Here is a 17,880-nt window from a genome sequence, read left to right as displayed (position 1 = left end):
AGAAAAGTATCAACTTTAGAGAAAAACTACATACAACAAGGCAGGAAAAGCATGCAAACACTACAAGAAAGCACTACACTAAAGCTGAACCCGCACTACCTAACCCAACCTGCTAGACAACTACAACACACTATCTACTATGAAAAAAACTAGGGTAGAGGAAAAAAGTGATGAACAAAGCACAAATGTACACAAAAAGGATACACCCAGCAGAGCTCAAATTCTAGCTGCTATCCTGGAAGGTTACAAACGAGATCTGGAAAACTCAGTATAGAGCAGGATATTATGGGTAGAGGAGGCAGAGATTGGAGGTTGAAGTCTTTTGGAAATAGCTGGTCTCAGATCAGAGTCAAATCTGATAACCCACAGGATGAACTCGGATGGAGACACAACATCGGATTACATGAGAGACAACATCGGATTACTTGCTTGATATGGACATAAAAATCAAAGTCTACTTTAAGAAAAGAACCAAGTGGTCCTAACTTACTTGTAACCAATGTAAAGAAAATGCTGGAGGAATACAGTAGTAAGATCTCCAATGTTCATAGTTCCACTATTCAGTACAATAAATATAAGTTATACAAAGTAAAATTATATTAGGTTAATTTTAAAATAAATATTTCTAACAATGGTTTATGTGATTATCATTGCTGTTGTCCCTACTTACTGTAATTGCTTATCTTAATTGTTTCCAGTAGCTGAAATCCAATCTCCTTGTTATCTGTTGAAACAAGTGCCAGAACAGCAAAACCAACTGATATCACTGCTGGCTTTCCATTCCAAGGCTGTGTCAGTTTCTGTATCAGGTTCATACTAGCACAATTCTTCAGCAAAAACAGATAGTCATCTATAGTAAGTGTAAGAAGAGAAGGATAATGCATTACTGGGCATTTCATAATCTTACAACTACTAATGTAATATGCTAAACTGTTACATGCCATCACAAACAATGCATTCAAAAAAAATTGCAACTATAGCTATTGTAAACCTGATGGCTTTTTTCCCTACTGTATTATACTGGAGACTTGTTTTTAATATATTTAAAAGTATATATTACAGTGCTTAGCTTAACAGTTTATAATTTCCATGTACAAAGTGGGACTACTATAAAATTAAAGACATAATGAAGTATTACAATACCAATCACTGTGACATGCATTTCTCCTGTCTAAGATGAATAAGCAGTATGAAAATGAATATTGTTCTTGAATTACAAACAATACAAGTAAGGTCATGTGTTGATATTACAATATTAATGATATATGTGATACTCATAATGCATATGAAACTGTCCATAAACATGTTTGCATTTAAATTGCAGAGATTAGTAAACAAATGTGTCACATTATAGCTGTATGCATTTTCAAACTGACCTTCTGAATTAGCATTAGAGATAGCAGTGAACATGTGGGTTAATTTGTAAAGAATCAACAAAGATGATACAATAAAAAGATCCTTCATAAAGATGATAAAACAATACACTCAGAAAGAAAGAAGAATTATATAAGTTCGAATGATCACTGCTACAGTAGCCTTAGCCATATGGGTTATATCCTCCATAGGCTATAACAGCCAGCCAGCTTCCAAAGAATCAGAGCACCTTCCATTCGCCCAAACCGTCAGTCAGTTTAAACTGAGCTGACTAAAAAGATAGGGTTGTGCACCATGCCCTTCAAAGCTTTCACATCAGCATAGACAGAGAGGATGAGCCCTGAAAGAACAATGCTAGGAATAACAAAACATAAATGTCCACACCCTGGCATATGGCATAAACAACACACCAAAAAAGAAGGGAGAAGGAGCGAGGGAGTGGCTACTGAAGCAGTGATCATTCGAATATGTACTGTTATGGTAAGTTTACTTACACCACTTTATTATGTTCATCATATTGATCATTGCTGCAGTAGCCTTAGCTATCTGGGTAGATTACCCTTGCTTACTACATGTGGGAGGTGGAAGGAGAAGAGTCGAGGACCCCCTAGAGAATGGTCTTAACAAAACGTGATTTAGACCTAGAGAAGGAATTGAGCTTATAGTGCTTTGTAGAAGTATGTACAGAGGACCAAGTAGCAACTTCTAGAATACTTCTACAATCCAGCCTTTTCCAAAAAGCCAATAGATGAACCCCTGGTAGAGTGGGTTTTAACCCTGCCTGGAATAGTTTTGTTGTGTTGAGAATAACAATGAAACAGGTTGTCCCTTCTCACCTTCACAAAAAATGAACAATTGGTCTGAAGATCTGAAAGATTTGCTTCTGTCAAGATAGTACCTGAGTTGTCTGTGGACATCCAAGGTATTGAGTATCCTTTATCTCTCATTTTTGGTTCAGTAAAGAAAACAGGAAGATAGATAGCTTGTCTTAAAGAAACTCAGATTCCACTTCAGGCATACAAGCAGGATTAGTTCTCAAAGAAACACTATCTCTGTGGAAAATGAGATAGGGTTGACTCACCATAAGATCTTGCAACTCAGGTACCCTTCTTGCAGAGGTCAGAGCAATCAGTAAAACTGTTTTTCATGTTAAGAACCTCAAGTCAGCCAGGTTAGCTGGCTCAAACAGATCAAGTGTTAGTTTCTCTAACACAAAATTAAGATCCCAAGGAGGAGCCATATGTTTCCTCAGAGGCCTCTTGCACAAAACCCCTTTCAAAAACATTTTGACATGAGAATGCATTGAAAGAGGAGGATCCATGGGCAGGCATGAAGAAATGACCATTAAAACAACCTCAATGGAGAAGTCAGAAAGAACATAGGATAGTAATTCATACAAATATTGTAAATACAGAGAACAACTAGTCCTGAATGGGTGCTATTTATGTTGTGGGCACCGATTAGAAAACCTTTTCCACTTACTAATATATGATTTTCTATTAGCAGGTTTTCTTGCCACCATTAGTACCTGCCACATGTCCTCACTAAACAGATGCCTAAAGGGAATCAAGACGCTATAATCTAGGCAGTCAATTGAAGTTGATTGGGGTCAGGGTGTATCAAACAACCCTGTTCTTGTGTGAGTAGATCCAGTGTGTTAGGAAGCTTGTGGCAATTGTCCTAGCCCATTTCCAAAAGAAGGGAGAACCACAGCTGTTTGGACAAGAAGGGAGTTACCAGTGATCTTTGATCATTTCTTCTGAATCTTCAGAAGTATCCTGTATATCAGTGGAAAGGATGGAAAAGCATACATAAGCATTCCTGTCCAAGGAAAAGAAAAGAAAAGAGGCGTCTGTCTTTCGGGCTTTCTTGCTTGGAGTCTTGGAGCAGAATCTTTCCAGCTGATTGTCCAGAGAGGAGGCAAACAAGTATACTTGAGGAACTTTCCACAGATGGATCAAATCTTGGAAGACCATTAATCTACTTTGCATTCATGAAGGTCTGCTCTTGTCATACTCAACTGGTCCGACACACAGTTTTGCTCTGACAGAATGTAGGATACCTGTAGAGTGAGATTCTTCTGTGAAGTTATATCCCAAGCTAATATAACTAGTCTACAAAGGGGGTACAGTCTGCTTCCCCCTTGCGTTTTGATGTATGACATGACTGCTGTATTGTCTGTAACAACTTGAAGAGGTACGGGGACCAAAGATAATTCAAAGAGTTGAGTGTCTCGATCAGGGAAAGCATCTCTTTTATATTTATGTGTTTCAATATGTCCTTGGTGTCCTACACATCTTGCACTTTTATCTCTTCTGAAACTGCTCCCCAAGCAAAGTCCTATGTGTCTGCAGTGACTGACTGCTTTGGAACAGGGAGGGAGAAGGGAAGACACTGATTTAATGATATTTGGTGTCTCCATCAAGTGATTTCTCTTCTGACAAACCCCGACATTGGGATTAGAAATTATAAAGTATGTTGGTGCTGGGACAAAAAAGACTTCAGATACAACAGTATCGTTCTCCAGTGGAGTCTTGTCGGGTGTATCATGAGAATCATAAATGCCATGAGACCCGAAATCCTGAGGTATTTACTCACTGTGACCGAAGTCTGAATGAAAAACCTTAGAAACAAATCTTGATATAGATCTATTTTTTCCTGCGGAAGGAAAGCTCTTTCAACTGAGGTGTCTAGCTGACAGCCCGGGAACACAATACTGCATGAAGGAGTCAAACAAGACTTTTGAATGTTCTCTTGGCATCCCAACTTATGTAAGTGATGTCTCACCCAAGACAGAGATTCCTGCCACTTTGGAAAAGACTGCAAGTTGTCTAAATATGAAAAAAAGTTCATACCCTGAACCCTGCAATGAGTTATAACTGGGGCTAGGCACTTTGTGAACGCTCTTGGTGCAGTGAATAGATCAAAGGGTAAGGCAGAGAACTGATAATGTGATAAAGACACATAAAACCTTAAGAAACAGCTGGAGTCTAAATGAATAGGGATGTGACGATAAGAAACTTTCAGATCTAGTGTTACCAGGAAACTTGAATGAGGAAGAAGAAATGAAGTGACATCATTTTGAATTGGGCATTATCACAAATAGGTTTTGGAAAGAAAGATCCAGAATGGATCTTCAAGGATTTTTTTTTATTTCTTTGGCACTAAAAAGATCCTTGAATAAAAACCTTTCCCCACCTGTGAAAGAGGAATTGGTTCTATCACACAATGAGTAAGCATGTGATGAAGGACAGGTAGGAATAAAAAAGTCTGACCTAGTGGATGATGGATTACCCCCTGGAAAGCAAGAATTTCCTCTCACTGCCATCTGTAACCTTGATGAATAATCTTCATGATCCACTTGTCTAAAACTTTCTGTTGTCAAAGAGAAAAGTGGAGATTCAGACTTTCTGGGAGGGAAATGGGGCTGCCAAGGCAGGAAGTGGGGCAAGTTCCCTTAAATAGTCATTAGGACTTGTTAGACTGTCTTTGGTTATGGGAGGTTTCAGAATTCTGTTTGGGTCCACCTTGTCATTTCTTCTTAAATATCTGTTTACTTGCATTTTATTAAGACTGTTTATTTTGATTTTTTTTTTTTTTTGCCAAAAGTGGATGAGCAGTCGAAGAATCCATTTGAAATGTTGGAAAAGGAGGACAGAAAAATCTTACAGATTCCTCTCTACATTTTGATCACATTTGCAGCAGAGGGATTAAAACTAAATCTCTATCCAAAGAAAATTTTAAAATCTCATCTTTAACATCATCTGGCAGCTTCTGAAAATGCAACCAGGCAAACTTCCTCAAAACACTACCAGTGGCCAAAGTACTGGAAGAAGTACTAACACACTGCAAACAAAGAGTGTAACTAAATTACTTAAAGATTTTTTCCTCACATTTCCTAACCCAGAGACTGCCCATACATGTCAAGCAGAGCGCCTCCTTGGCCATCTTCAAAATGAACCTTGACGATTGGATGGGAGATAGGAAATTCACCCCAGGGATCACGTCAGTCACCCTGCTAGATAGGGGTCCAGGGAAGTAAATATTGTGGGAATAAATATCCAGGGAATTGTTATGGCTAGGCTTGTATAGGCCCTAGGGCCTATAGCCTAGTACCAACCTATGAACAAGAGTTAACTGCAGACAAAAACATTCCTCATACTTTCACAATTAGGCATAATCATTCATCTCAACCTCTTAGAGCAATAAATCTGGACAAAGTCTAAAATGATGGGGGGACAAATAGGGACAGAGTTTAAATATTGCTCTTACAAACTTAGAAAGTTGATAGAATAATAGGTTTTCTGTACAGTTGAGAGGTATGGGCAGAATACATTTTTAACATATGAGCTTGACAGTTCAAAATTCTGAAATTCAAAGATGAAGAAGCATGCATCCCCCCATACTTATCAATAATCTTCCCATCCTTATCAAAATGTATAGGATTGTAATTAACTAAATGTTTAGCAGCAGTAAGATTAACCAAATAAAGCCATAGCTGCTAGGTTAGGTCTTGGAAGCGTGTATAAAAACTTAAAAGACTAAGTAACTTTATACATCCAATTGGCCTTTTAAGGAGCAGCTGGCTGACTATAAAAACATTTCAGGCAGTAGCACATACATCCTCCAAAGTTGACAGGACTGGAGGAATGGGTGGAGGTTCTGGAAATTTCTTCTATAGCAGCTCATAGTATTTTCTGAGGGACTGATAAATCCCAGTTCTCCCAATGAAACACTGGCACATTCTGGAAATAGTCTCAGAAAGAGAAATCCCCACAGGCAGATTAAGAAATGTAGCTCTCCTCTGAGTCTGGGAAGAAAATCCTGTATCTGGCCTTTCATCCTGAATCTCTTAAGAAAAAGAGTATCCACTCTTTCTTTTACCAGAAACTACTTTATTTTTTATTTATTTATTTATTTAACATTTGTTAACCGGGAAAGTCTGACTACGACAGATCCTATTTTCAGCGGAGGCCCGGGGAGAAACACTACATACGCATGTCTTTGAAATGTGGGAGGAAACCAGAGTACCCAGAAGAAGTCCGTGCAAATGCAGGGAGGACATGCAGACTCTGGACAGAAGGTTTTTCAGCTGAGAATTGAACAAGAGAACCTCTTGCTGTGAGGCGACAATGTTAACTGCTGCACCATTGCACCACCCGATCCTTTATAAGATGGATCAATAGCCTGAATTAAATCCTGAGCCGCACCTAGTAAACTACTAATATCTCTAAGGAAATTTGACAAGAGGTAGACACATGTTTAATTTTCTGTTTCTTTTTGACAGGAAAAATTGAGCTCTGTAGTGCATGTTGCATGCTGACTATGCTCTGATTTTTGAAAAAAGACAAATAAGTTAAGCATTTCTCATCTTAACAAATGCTAAGCAGCCACTGCTAAAGTTGTTAAGGTCAGGTCCCCTGCTAGGCAGCAAAATCTGCAAGTACAAATGAGAGAGGCAGAATAAAAGACTTGTTTCTACCTGCTGTCCATTGATAACGTCTCCCAGACTTCCTTTTCTAAACCTAGAAAGTTACTAGAATAATAGGATGTGTGTTCACCCAATTTACTGAATGGTATGAGGTTTGAATCCTAAATGTATGCCATTATTTAGTGTCTTCAACCCTCAGTAGTTCGCCAAAAAACACAGACTTCATGAGGAATGCATCCAACATAGGTGGCAAAAATCTGGACAGTTGACAGGCATGGAAGATGACTGTAAGCAGAAGGGACAGTGTTGCACTACCTTTCTGAAAGGGCTCAATTATGGTTTTAATGCTTTTTAAGCCAGTAAATCACTTGACTTTTTTTTCATTTTTACTTTAACTCTATGTACTACAAAGAATTATGAGTAGTTAGCTGATGCTAACCATGTTATTGTGTGTTCTCGACATGGATGCCAATATTAGCTCTCGAGGTGAAATCCTTGGCATCTGTGTCTCGATCACATAATAACATGGTTAGCATCAGCAAACCACTCATAATCCTCTATATTAATGTCAACAACAACTTCCCCAGGGATGGGCGCAACATTCTGTCAAAACAGGGAAGCCTTCCTGTTTCCTCTCCCAGGACTGATATATGTGGCTCTCTCCTACCCACTGAGGGGACGCTAACAGCCACTGAGAATATGGTCAACCCCTGGTCCACAGTGGCTGTAGGTGCTACACCAGAAGGATCAAGGGTAAAAAATGAATGGTCTGAGGTACGACAGTGACAACAGCAGAGTCACCCACTTGTGTCTGAGACAAACTGCTAGCCTGTTGTGGTGGGAAAGGCTGTTTGCTTAATTTTTTTCTTTTTTGACATACATCCGCAATCTCAAAGGTAACACCCAAAACTACTCTGAACTGGTGGTCAAGAACACCACATACACAAACACTATAGATATAGGCAACCTGTTAGCAGACAGGTTCAGTGAAAACTTTCTCTCCCTGTCCCCCCATCAGTAAACCAGGACATCCTCAGCACCTGCCCCCTCCTCTTCACCAGGGAGCAAATCTTTTAATGCCCTCTCAAAGGCAAAAAATACAGCCTCCATAACACCTGACAACATCCCTGGCTCCATCCTACATGAACCCAGGCATGAGCTCTCAGCACCATTAGGCACCTTATTCAACCAAAGCCTGAGCACTGGCTTCATCCCAATTGAATGGAGGACAGCCACTGTCATCTCTCTACACAAAGGTGGAGCGTCCACTGACCCAGGCAGTTATAGGCCCATCAGCCTAACTAGCCTGATCTGCAAGGCCATGGAACGCATTATCATGGACCTTATAAACAAGGAACAAAAATGATGGATGGAATGTGAAGAATATGAAGAACTGCTCGTACGACAAGGATGTAGTCACAATTTAATTAAATATAACACAACACAACTCCTGGTTTAACGCTTTCGACTGTACCACAGTCTTCATCAGAACAATAAAAAGCAACAACCATTAGATATATATACTCATCCCTTAATTGTATAATGATGTAATTGTTGTAAAAGTCCGCCAAATAAGTTAAAGAGACATTGCAAGCATTCACTTATACTATAAACTATTTTCATACATCTATAACTTAATAAATCAAAAAATAAACAACAAAATATTCTACACTAACACGTATATATAAATATATAACTGAAAATATATGTATAAACAGTTATAAATATATAAATATATATGAATATAAAATCTTAAAAATTGTTACTATATATGTAAAATATAAATGTTTGTGTATTAAAAATGCTTAGCAGGAAATGCTAACAAGGCCAATTACCCAACCTAAATGTGTGCAAATAATATATATATAAAGCACATGTAAAAATGCATACTGTATAAACACATTCCGGTGCAATCTACTACTGTGCTAACTACATATATACAGATATACCCAGTTGAGATAATGGCAACAATATGCTATTCTAAAGCTAAAAAAGGTTTGATACTGATAAAATCATTAAGACCTGGCGGTCTCGTGGCATCTGTTAAAATTTGCCATTTGCTCTCAAATTGTGCCAATCTCATTTTCCAATCTCCCCCAAAAGGTGTGTCAATCACCTGATCAATAATAGAAAATAAAAAGCTGTGGTCATCACCCTTCTCTAATATGTGTCTATATAATGCATTTTTTGTGTCACATTTTCCTATTTTATAAAGATGTTCATAAATACGCTTTTTCAGCTGCCTTTCTGTCTTGCTTATGTAATGTGCATTACATTTTATACATACAGCAATATAGACCACCTGCTTGGTATTACAATTTCCTTTCCTACATTTAATAATAGTATGGCAGATATCATCCAACTTAATTACCTTATTCAGGTTAATGTATTTACATTGTTTGCAATTTCCGCATTTGGATGTGCCCTTAAATATATCATTTACTTGTGTATTATAACTAGCTCTTTCTAATAACTTTTTCATATTAGGGGCTGTCTTATATACACATCTTGGTTTTGATCCTAATATTTGTTCCATGTCCATAACAGTTAATGTCTTCCAGTATCTTTCTAGAATTTCCTTTATAATATATGTACTAGGAGTGTATGTAAGTGTACAAACCCTACCTGATGTATCACTATCCAGACCTACCTGTTTATCCAATTTATAACATCCTAATAAGGGTTTGTACTTAATTCCCCATTCATTATGTACGTATCTAATGACATCCATAACCATCTTTTCAGGGTAAGCTCAGCTAATGAACATTTACCTGATGACGTTTAGTTCCGTATCCAAAATCTGTGTATTGGATGACATTCTTGCTGCACGTATGCATTGCCCTTTAATCACATTTTTAAATACATATGGGGGTGGTTACTACTGTAATGAACATAGTCGTTCGAAAAATAGAAGTTATGTTCTTACCATAACGTTCCATGTTAGTTGTCTTCTTCTCGCCTTCTTCTTGCTGGATGGGTTGCTCTAAAAGCTCGAGAGTTGGTTCCACCGGCTCGAGGCTCCCCTTATATCCCACAATGCTAGGCGAGAGTTACCTCAGATCTCGTTTGTAAGCTAACCCCAGCTTATAATAGTAACAGAATAACTGTAAAACAGAGTCCACCTCTAACAACAGGAAGAAAGAAGGGTGACCTACATCCTGAACCAGGAAATATGCATAATAGCATATGTCTAAGAAAGAGGTGGTAGAAAGAGAGGTCACAATCACAACTCCTCTAGGTCTGTCCAGGCCAGGGGGAAGGAGGGTGGGGCCTTAGAAGAAGGCGAGAAGAAGACAACTAACATGGAGCGTTATGGTAAGAACATAACTTCTATATGTTAAGTTGTCTATCTTCATTCTTGCTGGATGGGAGAACAGACTCCTGAGAACAGTGGAACCAAAGTTAGCTCTATGCCTCGAAGCTAAATCCAACTTATAATGAGAAATGAAAGTGTGAGGAGTAGCCCAAGTAGCCGCTGCACAAATGGTGTCAATAGGCAGTCTGTCTTGGAAGGCTAAAGAAGTAGCCAAAGCTCTGGTGGAATGAGCCTTAGGTTTATCAGGCAGCTTTTGATGTCTAATTTCATATACAAGGGAAATCAAAGATGTTAGCCATCTGGATAATGATACCTTTGAAACTGAAAGTCCCTTTCTGCTTTCGAGACAAACAGCTGATCAGATTTTCTGAACTGTTTTGTTCTATCCAAGTAGTACCTCAATTGACGATGAACATCCAGGCAGTGTAATTTTTGTTCAGACCTATTGGAGTATTCTGGAAAAAAGACAGGTAGATCAATGCTTTGATTTAGATTTGGAGACCACTTTAGGCAAAAGGACGGTTAGTTCGTAAGGATACTCTGTCCTTATGAAACAAAAGATAAGGAGGCGACAGCTGAGTGCTTGAAGCTCTGAAACTCTTCTAGCTGATGTAATAGCTACCAGAAAAGAGTTTTCCATGATAATAATTTTAAAGAACAGGAGACTGCAGGTTCGAAAGGGGAAGTATCAAAGAAGCAAGAACTAAATTTAGGTCCCAAGGAGAAGGAGGATTTCTTATAGGAGGTCTGAGAAGAAAAACTCCTTTCAAAAAGGCTTTGCAAAGCTTGTGGGACATTAAGGCAGATTCAGAAATACCCACATGAAAGTTAGAAATAGCTGCCAATTGAATTTTAAGTGTAGAGGAGATGAACCTGCATGGAAGAGTTCAGCTAGAAAATCAAGGACTAATTGGATGGAAGCAGTGAAAGGATCTATGTCCTTTCCTTGAGCCCAATATGTGAAGCGTTTCCACTTACTCAAATAAATCTTCGAGTGGAAGATTTATGGGAAGCTATCAAAATATCTCTAACAGAGTGAGATAATTGAGGAAGCCTGGCTAAGGTTGGAACTGGAGGAACCAAGCAGTGAGGTTCAGCGAGGGAGGGAGCGATGAAACTGACCCGACTGATGGATCAAAAGATCTGGAACTAGGTCCAGATTCCAGAAAGATGTAGAAAGGGGAACCACACTTGTCGAGGCCAGTAAGGAGCAATGAGGATCAATGAGGCCTTCTGAGCGATAGCTTTCTGTATCACTTGAGAGATCAGTGGGAAAGGAGGAAATGCATACAGAAGTCCCGGGGCCAAACTTGGACTAGAGCGTCTCTGCTGGGTTGGCCTGGTAAAGGGAATAGAGTGAAATATTCTCTGCACTTGCTGTTTTGGGGAGTAGCAAAAGATCGCAGCAAGGCTGACCCCACTTGAGAAAAATTTCTCTCACTACAGAGTCTTTCAGAGACCACTCATGAGGCATGAGTATAGCTCTGCTCAACTTGTCCGCAATTTGATTGGACTTTCCGGGGATGTGCGTTGCTATCAGAAACCGCTGAGAAGAAATCGCCCATTGCCACAGTCTGAGTGCTTCTCGACACAGGGGGTATGATCTGGTTCCGCCTTGTTTGTTGATGTACCACACTACAGACATATTGTCTGTTTGGATTGCAATCGTTCCCAAGGGAAGAGAGACTTGAAGGGCTTGAAAGCACTGCTCTCATCTCCAGAACATTTATGTGCAAGTGGCATTCGTTTGGTTGCCATGTGCCCTGGACCATCCTGCCCTGATAATGCACCCCCCACCCGATCAGGGAGGCATCCGTTGTCAGAGTAGCAACCGGAGGGGTGGAACAAAGGGTCTTCCCAACAAGAGCTGAGGGGAAGACATCCACCACATGAGATGATTTTTGCACGCTTGCGTGATCATAATGTTGTGAGACATTGGAAGTTGCTGGTATGACCATTGAGTAAAGAGCATCCATTGAAGGATCCGCATGTGGAATCTGGCTAATGGAAGCAGAGGTATGGCCGCTGCCATAATTCCCAACACTTTCAGAACTAACCTGGCTTTGATTCTGTTGTTGTTGAAAAGGAGTGATACCAGTTTGTGAATGTCTGTTATTCTCTGATGTGTTAGTCTTGCAGACATGTTTATTGTATCTAGATTTGCCTATGTAGGTAATAGTAAACAGACTTTTCGCAATTTATTGAAATACCCAGCTTTTGACAAACGCGAAAAGTGTAATCTCTGGCCATCAGGAGGAGATGCTTGGTGGGAGCTGTGAGGAGCCAGTCGTCCAAATATGGAAACACCTGGAATCCTTGTCGTCTCAGGTGAGAAGCTACCACTGCCATGCATTTGGTAAACACCGGGGCAGTGGTGAGACCAAAGGGCAGGGCCCTGAACTGAAAATGACTGGTTCCCAGCCTGAAGCGGAGGAATCTTCTGGGCGTCTGTTTATTTTATGTGATAGTGCATCCAGGTCTATAGAGCACATCCAGTTTCCTTTGCCCAAAGGGGAAGGATGGATTGCAGCGTGACCATCCGAAATCTTGTTTTCTTGACTGATCTGTTCAAGACACTGTGATCCAAAATTGGTCTCCAGTCCCCTGTTTACTTTGGAACTAAAAAGAACCTTGAGTAGATTCTGTCTCCTCGCTGGTCTGCTGGAACTGGCTGAATTGCTCTTTTGCAAGCAGTTTTGAAATCTCCAAAACCGCTAGATCCCTTTGTGGAACATCTGGAAGGGATTTTTTGACTGATTTGGAATGCGAAGAAAGGGGATAGAATAGCCTTGAAATGATGGACTGTACCAATTTGTCTTGATTCAGGGATAGCCTGGCTACTGGGTACAGTGACAATCTTCCCCGACTGCCTCGAAGATGGGCAGTCCTCAGGGATGCTGAAAGGGCTTGTCAGGAAGGCTTCCGATTGCCCTGGTTCTGCGGACCCCTGCCCCTAGGCGCGTCTACCATTGTTATTCCGCCTCTGCCTCTGGCGGAACGACTCTGAGTCCCTTGAGATTGTTTACGGAACCACATCTTTCCACCTTTCTGGCCTTTGGGGTAAGGCCTAGAAGGAGTAGAAAAATGGACTCCGATGGCAGAAAGGGTCTTGCCATCAGTTTCGCACCTAGTCAAGGTTTCTTTCACTTGAGGACCAAAGAGGGATGATCCATCAAGCGGGAGTTAGTGAAAGACGTCTTGAAAATTGCATAGCCGCATCCAGGCATGCCTACGTAAGGCCACACCTGTCCCTGCGGCTCTGCTCGCTCCATCAGCCGCGTAAGAAAGAAGGCGCATGGAGGAGTTGGTTATGGAGTTAAGGGTAGCCAGCTGCATGTTCATCTTATCTTGGAAACCCGCAGCTGTAGGGTCCTTTAACATTTCACTCGCTTCCTTGATCAAGTCCCTTTGAAGACGAGTAAAATGGCACAGGTAGTTCAGCGAATGCATGGTAAATGTCGCTGACGAGAACATCCGCTTCCTGTCCATGGACCTAGATTCCTTGTTAGGTGGATGGACAGGTACTGAAGGATCAGCTAGCTCCTCCTTAGTGGCAGCAGCTACCACCATAGCATCCACAGAAACTCCTTTTGTTAAGAACTGTCTGTCTGCTGGTGCTGTTATGAACTTGGAGGGTCTCCTGGGAGTGGGGTCCACTGAATCAGGAGCCGTCCATGCCTTCTTAGCAACCACCTGCATGAGGGGGTTAAAGGGGGGGACACCCAGGAGGTGGAAGGACGAGAGCCAAACGCCTCAAGATACACAGATTCGTCCTCCGAAGGGTTGAGGGCTGGCCAATTTCCCCTCTGTTTCAGGATCTCCAGAATGTCTGCAAATGAGACATCTTCAGAAGGGGAATGGGGGGAACCCTCAGAATCATCCAAATCTGTGTCTGACGTGATGGACTCAGGTGAGTCAATGTGTTTCCTCTTACACTTCCTCTTCCGAGGGGCTCTTCTGCCAAATCAGGAGAGGCCTCGAAGAGGATGAAATCCCACAGGGGTTCCTGAGGAGCTGGCTCTCTGCGGTCCGGGATGAGGGAGTGAGTCGACTTAACCTGAGGCACCGTGGGAGGGGCGGACGGAGCCGACTGTGGAGTAGAGCCAGGCTCTAACACACTCCGCATGACCTCGAATGCACCCCTGTCAGGCAGAGCCAGAGGTCCCCGCTCCGAGAAGCTAAGAACCCCTCGGCACCGACAGTGATGGCTCGAGGCCGATGTCGGAGCCGAACTCACCAGCGCACCGAGAGGGAGAGGGTCGGACAAGGGTCCGATGCCACTCACCCCTCGGGCCGGCGAGGAAGTCCGGCGCCGAGATTCTTCCAAGGAAGAAAGCGGAGCCGAAGACAATTGTATCGGCTCCGGCGCTATCACAGTCTCGGTTCCGGCCGAGCTCAAGAGAGTCGAAGGAGGAATATGTTGATGGACGGGGCAGGCATCGACTGATGAGTCGGGCTCTGAAGCATCTGGGCCAGTGCCTCGGACTTAAGAAGTCGACTCACTACCCTCTGAAGGTCATGATCCGACAGCCTCGATGACCTAGAGGAGTGAGATCTTTGGCTCCGTTCAGACAGCAGGGGAGATCCTGGAGCCAAATGAACGGAGCCAAGAGATGGTGACCTGGACCTCTTCCTAGTTGTCGGCTCCGAATGTCTGGTCTACCTCGGCTCTGGGGAGCCACAGAAACTGTGGACTGAGACTTATCGGCTCCAGCCTGAGCCGATGAAGGCAGAGGTTGAGAAACCTTAGGTCTCGGCTCAGTTAGACCTAGATGCCTTAGAGGGCTACACTGTTGAAACAGATAGAGAATCCTCTGTCTTGAGTAAGCCTCTTAATACCAATTTATTTTTTCTTTCCTGCAGGATCCTGGGGCTGAAGCCATGGCACACAGCACAGGAGTCCTGCAGGTGCAAACAGACAGTAGACACAAGAAGTGTGAGCGTCTGTCAGAGACATTTTCTGACAGCATGCATCACACTTCTTGAATCGAGACCTTTGCTTCTTTAGACATTTTAAACAGGTGTAAACAAACACACACACAAACACACTAATTACACCCTGTCAAGTTAAATTATAATAAAACCACTAACTAGGATTTTAAAATAAAATAATACACACACACTCCACTAGGGAAGAGAAAAGGCCTGTAGGCCCAAGGGAAGAACCTAAAGTTCTTGAGGGAAAAAACGGAAATTTTTTTTTTTTTTAGAAGGATAAAAATTTCTCTAAACTAAGGAAATAAGTAAAAATATTAAAATTAAAGGGGTTTTGATAGACTAAATTACACAAGAAAAAGTCACTTACCAAGAACCGGTAGAAAACCAACCTCGAAGCTGTAGCGGCAAACGAGATCTGAGGTAACTCTCGCCTAGCATTGTGGGATATAAGGGGAGCCTCGAGCCGGTGGAACCAACTCTCGAGCTTTTAGAGTGGGGCTCCGAACCCCTCCAGCAAGAATGAAGGCGAGATAGACAACTTAACATTGTAGGTTTCCTATAAATTCTGGATGTAAAACCTCGTGTGTCATGACTCAAAAGTACATCCAAATATGAAATTTCCTTGAAACTATGGTCATAAGTGAATTTTAAAAACTCTACTGTGTTGTTTAAATAGAGCATAAATTCATGTAGTCTATCCACTGATGCTTTCCACAATATAAAGATGTCATCCAAATATCTGACATATAATACAATGTCTTGAAAAAATTCACTCTTAAACACATGTTCGGATTCCCAATCCGCCATCACCAAATTCGCGAAAATGGGAGCACAGGCTGCTCCCATAGCCACTCCCTTGGTCTGTCTAAAGAACTCCCCTTGAAATGAGATGTAATTGTAGTCTAACACTAATGACATCATATCACAAATTAAACAAACTTTCTCCCATGATAAATCAGTGTACTTTTTTAAACTTCTTTCGAAGTATTCTAAGCCCTCCACCTTCGGAATGCTAGAAAAAAGATCAATAACATCCACAGTCAAATATATCAAATTCGGACTCCATTTATCATTAGTTAATTCACCCAGAAATCTCCAAGAGTCCTTTATTATATGGGGGATGTTGTCATAAACTTTCTTAAGCCATCTATCGATCAATTTCCCTATATTGAAAGTTTTGGACCTAGAACCTGACACAATAGGTCTAAAAAGTGGATGTTCAATCGATTTATGTACTTTGGGAATACCGACCATCTTGGACAACACCGGATGGTCTACCTTCACATAAGAGTATGTATCATTGGATATTCTATTGTCAATAAGATACTCTTCTATTATAAGGTCTATGCGCTTATGACCTATATTAATTTGGTTCAATGAAATATTCTCATAATTTCCTGAATTATATAAAATATTGTGTATCTCTTGATAATATTCATCAGTATAAAATATCACGGCTCCACCTCCTTTATCGGGTTTCATTACCCTGATTTCTCTATTATTCAAAATGTCAAGTAAACTTTTTCTTTCCATCAAAGTTAAATTGTCTGGTGTGGAGTTCCCATGGGTTTTCATCTTATTATATGTCCAATATATACCATTGCACACCAATTGCTCAAAATTGTATACATGGGGGTTAGAAATGGGTATATAAGTGCTTTTTTTGATAAGATCCGTTCCTGCTACGCCCTTACCCCTTGTATTAGAATCCTTATTTTTATCAAATTGCAAAGCCAGATTCAGCTTCCTACAATACGTTTTAACCTCCTTAATATTGTCAATTAAATTCCATCCTGTCATAGGTATGAACTTCATACCTTTACTTAACAGTTTGGCACAAGAAATATCTATCTCGGATGCAGTGTAATTAAATACTTTGAAACCGTCATACAGTATAATTTTAGGTCTTTGTACATTAGCTTTCTCAACTACCTTACTTGGGTCGTTAACATCCGTCTCCACATTATTATTTGAAACAGACACCATAGGCATAACACCAATACTAGTAAGGGGGATAGTAAGGGGGATACTACCTTTTGTTATAACGGACGAGGTTACGTCCTGTACCATTGTTTTTGTACATTCCGTGCTGGATAAAATCTTCCCCCACTTGTTCCTGAGTTGCTGATTTCTTGTTGAATTTACCTTATAAACAAGGACATTGGCAACCTCCAAAAGCTTAACCCTACACAGTCTGATTTTGTCAAAGGGAGATCATGCCTGTTAAACTTGGTCGATTTCTTTGAAAGAGTTACCAAAGCCATGGATGACGGTAAGACAGTGCACACTGTCTACTTTGACTAGCCAAAGTCTTTGACACTATTCCCCACTCAGGCATAATAGATAAACTCCACAACTACGCATCAACCTGTATGTTACCAGATAGGTAGTTAACTGGCTCACTGATAGAACCCACTCACTCAAAATAGGGGAAGCCACCTCTAGTAGCAGACCTGTAACAAGCAGAGTACCCCAAGGATCAGTCTTGGGGCCACTATTATTTGGGATATACTTTTCTAAGGTGCAACCCAAAACCAGTGGTCTGTGGCTGATCAAGTCTGCAGATGACTGCAAGCTGGGCACCGTCTTAAATTCCCCTAGTGATATGAACATTCTCCAAGAAGACCTTACACAAACTAATGACTGTTGCCAGAAGCATGGCCTCAAACTGAATGCCAAGAAATTTATCATAATCCCCTTTGGGGAAAATGACGTCCCCACTAATTATCACATTAATAACAATATACTAAGCACGCAATCAGTTGTGAGGGCCTTGGGCATCCAGGTTGATAGCAACTTGACTTTTGACCACCACGTTGCC

The 17,880-nt window shown here is 41.1% G+C and overlaps 1 protein-coding gene across 2 annotated transcripts in view; it reads right to left on the bottom strand.

Moving 5' to 3' along the window:
- Positions 1 to 17,880, bottom strand: part of CLHC1 (clathrin heavy chain linker domain containing 1) — a 1,972,328-nt gene that overhangs the window by 163,101 nt on the left and 1,791,347 nt on the right. For both annotated transcript variants that reach the window (XM_044055182.1, XR_006362617.1), the window contains exon 11: positions 671 to 850. In XM_044055182.1, the coding sequence (XP_043911117.1) occupies positions 671 to 850 (180 nt within the window). The remainder of the gene's footprint in view (positions 1 to 670; positions 851 to 17,880) is intronic.

This window comes from Protopterus annectens, chromosome 1.part2 (assembly GCF_019279795.1).
Source record: "Protopterus annectens isolate FY-2018-M chromosome 1.part2, PAN1.0, whole genome shotgun sequence".
Lineage (NCBI taxonomy): Eukaryota > Metazoa > Chordata > Ceratodontiformes > Protopteridae > Protopterus > Protopterus annectens.
Note: the sequence above shows the minus strand (reverse complement) of the source record. Positions and strands in the feature narration are given on the sequence as shown.